General features: G+C 30.6%; 1 protein-coding gene across 3 annotated transcripts; it reads right to left on the reverse strand.

The window, feature by feature from the left end:
* Positions 1-277: 277 nt before the first annotated feature.
* LOC114186321 (beta-glucosidase 18-like) lies at positions 278-3,894 on the reverse strand. 3 transcript variants are annotated; one of them, XM_028074380.1, is made up of 12 exons: positions 3,652-3,894; positions 3,481-3,547; positions 3,316-3,374; positions 3,160-3,235; positions 2,998-3,072; positions 2,404-2,491; positions 1,964-2,216; positions 1,730-1,845; positions 1,373-1,625; positions 1,155-1,260; positions 830-938; positions 278-741 (listed from the first exon to the last, which is right to left on the reverse strand). In XM_028074380.1, the coding sequence occupies exons 1-12, from the start codon at positions 3,787-3,789 to the stop codon at positions 540-542; spliced, it is 1,542 nt and encodes a 513-aa protein (XP_027930181.1). In that variant the 5' UTR covers positions 3,790-3,894; the 3' UTR covers positions 278-539. The 3 variants fall into 3 exon arrangements, with proteins under 3 accessions (XP_027930181.1, XP_027930182.1, XP_027930183.1); XM_028074381.1 differs by having other exon boundaries at positions 1,155-1,257; positions 3,652-3,892; XM_028074382.1 differs by lacking the exon at positions 3,316-3,374 and having other exon boundaries at positions 3,652-3,819.
* Positions 3,895-9,325: the final 5,431 nt, after the last annotated feature.

Genomic DNA, 9,325 nt, shown 5'->3' on the forward strand with positions numbered 1-9,325 from the left:
AAAATCCCTTAATATTTTAATCTTAAATTTTATTTATATTATTCAACTTTATGTAAATAAAACATTTAATCTAATTAATCTTTAAAATTCAAACAAATCTATCTATTATAAAGAAGATAAGTTGCAAAAAAAAAAATTAACAAATCTTATTAGATTAAACTCTAATATTAGCTTAGAAAAATTTAATTCAATTTTATGAAGTCAAAGAGATGATATTTGTATAACTTGTATGCTATAATTTGATCTTATATGAAATTTTTAACAAAAATAATTTATTTAAAAACAATACACATTATTATCATATAATACATGAATCCCCTCATATTTATACAAGAATATGAACTTATGAAAATATATGAACTTACAAAAATTATAAACTGTAAACAAAACAGCCCTCCAGGGCACAAAGTATTACAGATTGATAAAATGTAGAGAACAATGAGTGATTCCTTTTATTATATACTTGCACAGTTGCAGATGAAGAACATGTTAACAGAAACTGATCAGATAACTCAAATCAGCACTGGTAACATCTTTGATCATATGATGCTGTGACTCAATTCTTCTGTTATGTTGGTTTTCTTGAGGAAACCAGAAAACCATTGTGCAGAAAGTTTTGGAATTCTGATAAGAGTGTGTCTATCCACATAATGAAGTCCAAACATTGTGTTATAACCCATTGCCCATTCAAAGTTATCCAATAAAGACCATATCATGTATCCTCTTACATCTGCACCATTCCTACATATCATAAAATCACTCTTTATTAGCACACAAAGTAATTCAAATGGCCCTAATTCAAACAAGGACATTGGTACCCTTCACACACCTTATGGCTCTAAGGAGGGCTGCAAGATAAGCCTTGTGGAATTCTATTCGTTTGAAATCTTGCAATAAATCATGTACTGTTTCATCTGGTTTGAGCAGTGATGAATATCCTGAAACAAATTTTGTATATAACAAACCAAAATTTGTTATCTAACTCATTTCTCAAAAACCAGACATACATAATCATTAGCAAATTTCCATAGTTATTGTTCTTGGCCTCAGATGAGTACCTTTTTTAAATTATTTATAAGGTTTCAGCTAACTAGGTTTACCAAACACATCAAAAATGGAAACAGAAAATGTTTTTGGATAATCAATTCACCCACCATTTTCTGTAATATACATAGGCAGATTATGGTATCTTATCTTAATGTAGTCAACTATTTTCTCCATGCCCTGTGGAACCACACAGTAGAATGGTATTCCTGTCTGCTAAAAACAACAAATTATACCAGAGATTATGTTCAACACTTACTCTATTGTCAAAAATTTGAGTACACAACACAACACAATGAAAAAGAGGGTGAGGGACATAAAGTTATACCGGATCACCAATTGGAATGCCATCTCTTGTTGAAATTGTTTCCAAAAAACCTGTTATTGGATGATTTGATCCAAGAGAACAAGTAGAAAGGGTGCAATCTTTGACATAGAGGGTTGCATAGTGATTGATGCCAATGAAGTCTATGCTTCCTTTTATAAGACTCTTCTCCTTAGGAGAGAACACTGGCAACTTACTCCCAAGGATAGAGAGCATCTCTGTAGGGTACTTTCCAAAAACCAGAGGATCTAATACCCTTTTTGTCATCAAAAAGAAAAGGAAAATTTTTATTACTTAAACCACAAACACTGAACTCTAGTTGCATTGCATCTATTAAAACATTAGTTCTTAACAACTTACCAGGCTATGCTAAAAGCCAAGGCCCTTCTCACAGCTTGTCTATCACATTCTTCGTCTCTAAGTGGTTCGTACATTTCTGTGATTACAACAATGCCAATATTTCCACCTTGTTTTTTCTGGATCAGCATGATTATTTTACTGGTTAAACTCTTATCTTAGCCTTTAATCCTCTTTTCCCTAACTAGAAAACGTGACGTGACAACAAATGATATGGTTTACAACATTCTTTGTTACCTGAAAGTGCTTGCGGTATAATTCGACAGCCTTGGCATGTGACAGTAACAAATTGTGCATGACAATGAGAGGCTCGACATCAGAGTTACCAGCAGAACAATTTCCAAAGGGTGGAGAACAGTGACCAGGGGGATATTTTCCATTCAAAAATCCATAGTTTGCAGTCAGTGCTGGTTCATTGATTGTAATCCAATACTTAACCCTGTCTCCAAAGCTCTTAAAACAGATTTCAGCAAAATGAACAAAATCTCTCCTACAACAAAGAAAGTACAGTCATAAAAGTTTCTTTCACTGTTCTCTTGGCTCAGAATTTTGGACTATTAATGATTATGCAGGAGGAATTATCAGTTTACAGGACAATGCACTGAAGAAATGATATACTTCCAAGTTCTTTAGCATCACACATCAGAAGTAAACTAAGAAGACAGCAGTGGATTTACTGCATAAGGGGACTGATCCAGCCACCATATCTTTCCTCCAATTCTTGTGGCAAGTCTTGATGATGAATTGTCACAAATGGCTCAATTCCTGGATTAAGTACACCATGTTCAGATTTATGCACAGCTTAGGACAATCTCATGCTGTTATAAATATAAACAGAGAAATGTTAGTGACACACTCTCATGTATTTGCTGAAATTCAGGAGTCTACTCATTTTTCATTTGTTAGGTTTCACTCACAAACTAGTAGAGCAGAAATGAGTTTAACCAACGGAGGAAAGCCTAAAAGAGTGTGTTGTATGGAGAATGTTAAAGAAAGTATTGCTAGCTCTTCTAACATTAACCATTTGAAGTTTCACTAAATTATTTTAGTTAGATGTGTTAAAATGGGTTCCTAGGTTGGCTCGACTCGTACAGTGAACCGATCCGTGTAAGCTAAGTTGACTCTATTACTTTTTTGAGAAGTGTTATTTCATATAGTATTGAGCCTTAAAACATCCAAGGATTGAATACTATCAATCTAAAGACAAAACAAAGATGCACTATGAAATATGAAGAACCGAGTGAGTATTGACATTGGCATTGGCATTTCACCTCTAAGCAGCAGATTGTCAATAATCTTATTGTAAAACATTATCCCTCTTGGGTTTATGCTCCCATATCTCCCTCCTGTTACATCTCATGAAGATCAAACTAAGCAGAAAATGTGAAAGAGAAGATTATGGGAACTAGCATGTAAGTATTTTAAATGATTACTTGGCAAAATCCTGGTCCATGAAATAGAAAATCGATATACATTTACTCCAAGAGACGAAATCAACTCAATGTCTTCCTGTGGAATGTCAAGGAAGCAGTTAAGTGAGTCAATAATACAAGTAAGTCAGAGTATGTAAATACAAAGATGACATTTACCAAATAACGATGATAATGATCATCTGCAATGTCACCATTGTCACCATTGTTTATCTTACCTGAAAACAGATCAAGTTCCACAGTGATTATCCATAATTCTGCAGCTGAATGCACCACAAGCATTCTAGAGTGAAACAAGCTCATCAATTTTCATAATTTATTTACCTGGTGTATGGCTAAAAACATCCCAGTTGCTTAAACCTTTGCCATCTTCAGAAGGTGCTCCTTCAACCTGTTGTTGCAGAAAGATTTTAAACTCCAGTATATACATTTTTCTATGTTTAATAGTTGTTGATAACTTCATATAAGTATCGGTGAAAATATTGAAGGTTTAACCTGATACGATGAAGTACTTATTCCAAAGATGAAGCCTTCTGGGAACTGAGATATGCTGATTTCAGGTTGAATTTGATGCGAACTTTGGACATGAAAGTGGAGAAAGCAGAGCAGTATCATCACAGCACTTCTCTTCATTTTGTTGGTATGATTAAACTGATGCAACAGAAACGTTTCAAAGCTTATAAGACAACATAAATTATTCAAAAATTGTCGCCACCATGCATTAAAGGTATACAGTAACAGTTAATTAACCATCATGATTAGAATAAACTTTAAATTTTATTATATATATAATTTAATTCATATCTATTTAATTCTGAATATTTTTGTAGTTGAAGATTGAAGAAAAGACTGTATTGATGTGATTTTTGAGAGTCACTAACATCCAATGATTTGTTATCTTTAACCTAACTCCCAATTATGATTGGTCACCCGTGATCTTGAAGCTTGCGAATCTTTGTCTACATCTGGTTAAACAAATATACTTATCAATCTTTCTTTAGGAAAATGTTTTTTTTTATACCGCTGTAAGTTGATAATTTATTTTTAGAGATATTTTTAGTAATTAAAAAAAATTAATTTTTACATTTTTAAAGAAAAACGAAAAACGAAAAATGAAAAAAATAAAATAATAAGTATAAAGTGTGTTTAAAAATTTATTCTTGTTAAAACAATAGTATTATTATTTTTTTGAGATAGATCACTTAAAGATGAAAAAACTTTATTAATATTAAAAAAACACATGTGTATGTTTATTTTTTTTATTATATTCGAAAATAATAAAATTACTATTATAAATATGAACATGAATAATTTATGATTTTTGGCAAAAATGCCACCGCCTCCTTATAGGCTTCGGTTCAATGGCAACCGAGGTCTATAAGGCGAAGTAAAATGTCAAATCTGCACCAGTGACTACATCCTCAATTATATTTTCTTAATACGTTTGCCTCTTCTTTTCTCTCAACGTAGTGCATTTCCCGTCCAATTCAACCTTGTTCTTCCCCATTCTTTTATGATCTTCATTTTTTTCTTGAATCAGATCTTCATTTTTGTCTTGAATCAAAGGTCAGTTTTGGGTTCGTGGTAGAGTCCTCTTCAAATCCACTCAGACAGTTTCCTTCATCTTCTCTACACTGGTGCATGGCGGTGCATAGAATTTTGGATACCACCCAAAAATTCTTGCACCTGTAAAGGTTCCAAAAATCCCCAATTTCATTTCTCTGCCTATTTTCACAATCCTGCAAGTGACCATGGTTAATGTTGTAACATTTCTCAACCCAAACCATATCCATTAACATTTCCAGTTCAATTCATATAATCATTAATTCTAGAACATAAAACCCTAAGTTTCCAAACCCTAAAAGTTGTTCATCTGATTACCTCCAATTAACTCCAATTACAACGTAATTCAATAACCGTATCCAATAATCAACCAACAAAAGCAACTCCCTTTTCCCCCTATTGGAATCAACCCCAAAACCCCAAAACAACAAAAATGAGTCACATTTAGCTCCAATCGCCTGGCGGATGTTCATCATCGCTAGGCGGATCATATAGAAACCTAGAAAATTCGGTTGGAAAGCATGCGTCACCTGACGGTCAGTTCATGTCGTCAGGCGGTTCCTCTTTGGAACCCAGAACTATACATAAAAGGGTATGAGTCACCTGACGACTTTGATGGTCTGTCAGGCAGTTTCTGGAAAATTTTCAAAACCCCGAAAATACAAAGAAATTTAGAGGGAAACATATATTATCATATCATACACCATGCAATATAGCAAAAAACATGAAAATTACGGGTTCAACTCCTCTAACTTGGTTGTTCTGACTGAAATGGAAAATGCTAGAGTCCTCTTGCACCACAATAGATCAAACTCCTACAACCAATTCATGTTTCATGATAATTCTTATAAATCTATGATTATATTATCACTCATCATGATCAAGTACATTATAAAAAAAATAATAAGCAAATAAATCAACATACAATTGGCATACGCAGGACTCAAACCCAAGTCCTTTCCTAAGGACCAAGTACTCTCAACCAATTAAACTAGTACTATTCAACGTCACAAACCCCCAACATTAAATGCCATAAATGTTTCCATCACCCGCATTTATTAAATAATTATTTATTTAATTATTTAAATTTCTCGGGTCTTACAAGAGCCCTTGTTGCTCAAGCAAGTGTCCTTGTCGCTCAAGCAAGAGTCCTTATCGCTTAAACGAGAATTTCTAGCTCAGGCGAGAATACTGTAAAGTTTTAATTTCCTTATTTTTTTAATCTGTAATTGACTGAGTTAATTTTAAAAATATGATGTATGAAACTATCCATGAACGATGTTAGTATTTTGATACTTGACTTGATATGTTGTTGTAAAATATGTGATTGTTTGATATTTGGAATTTAAGATTGAATTATTGATATGTGAATATGAAGATATGATTGTGAAAGTATTGTTGTGAAATTGTGATGATAATGGGTTTGTTGATACATACAAGCATTATATGTGTTTGACGTAATTCCATGGATCTCATGGAAAGATTTTATGGTGGTGTTATTTTAATGCATGCATTGGACTATGGATTCAAGTAAGGTGACATCCTGAAACTCTAATGATCATTCGCACTCAAATAGAGTATAATGGTCCATGTGGTGAAAGTAGCAGGAGGTATAGTCTAAGGCAAGATAATGACCTTAGATGATCATGGATTAACCTTGTGTGTGGTAGGTGAAACCCACTGACAATGACTTTGCAAAGTAGTAGAGGCCACCACAAGTGCAAGTCTCCAGTGATTTCAATTTTAAATGCATGTATCTGGATAATTGAGTTTAGTGTCAATTGTTTGTGTGCAGTTATTTGGATTATTTGTAGTTACTCATGCATGACTTATAGTTGATATGAATTAAATGGTCTTAGGACAATTCTTTTCTATATTAGCTTACCCTTGCATTATGTGGTCTTGTGTTGTGTTCTTTTGCGATGATCATCATTATGGAGGGAGTAGATGAAGATGCGGGTTTAAAGACACCTTTAAAGGATGAGAAGTTCGTAGTTAGAGTTGTGAAATTGCAGTGAATGTATGAGTGGTTAGTACGTTTAGGGGTGTAAAAAAAATTCATACCCGTAGGTATCCATAGATAAAACCCGCAACAGGTAAAAAATGGATATATTGTAAATGGATACCCGTGGGTAATGGGTACGAGTAATTTTTATACCCGCTTGTTAACAGGATGGGTTTAGGTATCATAGTATCCACATTTGTGGGTACCTATACCCACTATACTCTAATTTAAATTAAAAAAAGAAAAAAATGATTAAAATATTAACACATTGATTTTGGGTTGTTTTTATCAATTGGTTTTAAAATGCAATCTCATTTTCTTTGTACCCGATCATTCAACACTATTTAAATGAGTTATTTGAACTTTGTTTGAAATTTATGAATGTTATGTATTCCATTTTATTTAGATTTATGGTTAAGATATGTTATTAAATATTTCAATTGTTTTTTTAAATACCTGCTGGTATCCGCGAATATCCATGAATATTAAAAAAACTATGTAGATACTCGCACAAATATGGGAACAGGTACGAGATCAATATTTATCCAGCAGATAGAGTACAGGGGAGCTACTACCCGTACCCTATCCACCCCATTGATATCCCTAAGGCTCTGTTCGCTTGAGCTGATTTGAATAATTAACAGATTTGGAGAGATGCACTTTTAGTGTAATTTGTGTTCGATTGTGGTGAAACATAGTGATTTGAGATGAAGGATTTTCCAAATCTAATAAAAACTTCATCTTCTCATTGATGAACGAATTTGGGTGAATAAAACTGCATTTTACCAATTTACCCCTTACACATATTTTTTTTTACTCTCATTTATGTACTTGTCATTAATAATAGTTATTATTAATAATATATGTATATAATAGTTAATAATTATAAAAATATATATGTAACATAATAATTAATAATATATATATATATATATATATATATATGAATATTAATAATATATATATATATAATAATTAATAATAAAAGTTAAAATATTATTAAATTTTAATATTTTTTATTTATTTAAAAATTATTTATTTTTATTTTTATTAAAAGGGTAGTTTGGTAATTTTTAAATTTGATTTATTATAATTTCTTTTTTAATCTATCACATCACTCAAAATACTCACTAACTTTCACAAAATTCATCTTCAAATCCATTCATTTTACCCTCTAAATCCACTCAAAAACATACACATATTCATTTACACAAATCCACATAAATCCATCTTCACACTCTCCCTTAAATCCATCTTCTTAAGTGAACAAAGCCTAATTACGTTCAGTATAGGGATACCTTTGCTTTGCAGGTTTGGTGGTGTTGTATAAATGGTGTATTTTTATAGTCTGAACTATTAAAGAATTGTATTAATATACTTCCTATTCCATAATTAGCCTTTGAATATTATTATAAAATGTCTTATTTTATTAGTTTCATACTACTAAAATGAGATGTTACAATTTTATTATAGATAATTTTTATTTATTTTATAAATACCTTTTTATATAAATAATTATTTTAGTTTTAAAATGATTAATATTAAAAAAATAAATAGAAATTAATAAAATTATTATTTTAATTCAAAAAATTATTATTAAAAGATAAAATTAGAAATAAAATATGTATAAAGATTGGAGTAGTATGTAACAATGCTTTTATTTTTTATTTTCTATTTTTAATTAACAATCTCAGGCTTTCTATTTCCTATTTTTAATATTAATTATTCTTTTAAAATATTACAGTGGATTTTATCTTATAATAAAAACATGTGTATATATTATTATTATTGATGATAATATGATTTTGTTATTTAAATTTAATATTAGTAGTAAAAGTAATGTAATTTATTTTAGTTGTGAGAATCTGAAATAACTTTTCATTAAAAATGGATATAACTTAAATAGAAATAACACAAAAATCACATGTAACAAATATACATAAACAACTTATACAAATACAAATATATTTAACACAAAATTTCTAATGCCTTAGCATTATACAAATAGAAAAACCTTTCATTTATAAAATTGGTGTAATAGTCTTTTTTTTCCCAACTATTTAAGGTGATCATTTAATTTTTCTTTTCCTTCTCACATTGTTCTTATTTTTGTTAAAAAGAGTGTAACAAAAGAATTTACATGGTCACTTATATAGTACTAAAGTGACTTGATTTTTATTATTTACAACATTATGTTGTCGGCCTGATTTAATAGAAAAGAACACATTAACTTATTTTAATAAAAATGACATTACATTGACAAAAATATTAAAGAAACACATTGAATAATATCAATAAAAATAAAGGAAAAAAAACATTAAACCTATTAAATCTATCTATAATACAATTGATTGAATAATATCAATAAAAATAAAGGAAAAAAAACATTAAACCTATTAAATCTATCTATAATACAATTGAAAGTATCACAAAAAGCAAAATGTTACACGTGTCATCTTCTTAGTAATTCTTCAATTTCAGATTTCAAACTTTCTTTACCTCTTAAAGTAAATTTTACACGTGTCTTCCCAGTAAAAATTCTCAACCCCTCTTTCTTACTTTCCACCACACTCACTTTTTTCAGCTCTCTTCACTTTCCAT

The sequence above is a fragment of the Vigna unguiculata genome, chromosome 5 (genome assembly GCF_004118075.2).
Source record: "Vigna unguiculata cultivar IT97K-499-35 chromosome 5, ASM411807v1, whole genome shotgun sequence".
Classification (NCBI taxonomy): Eukaryota; Viridiplantae; Streptophyta; class Magnoliopsida; order Fabales; family Fabaceae; genus Vigna; species Vigna unguiculata.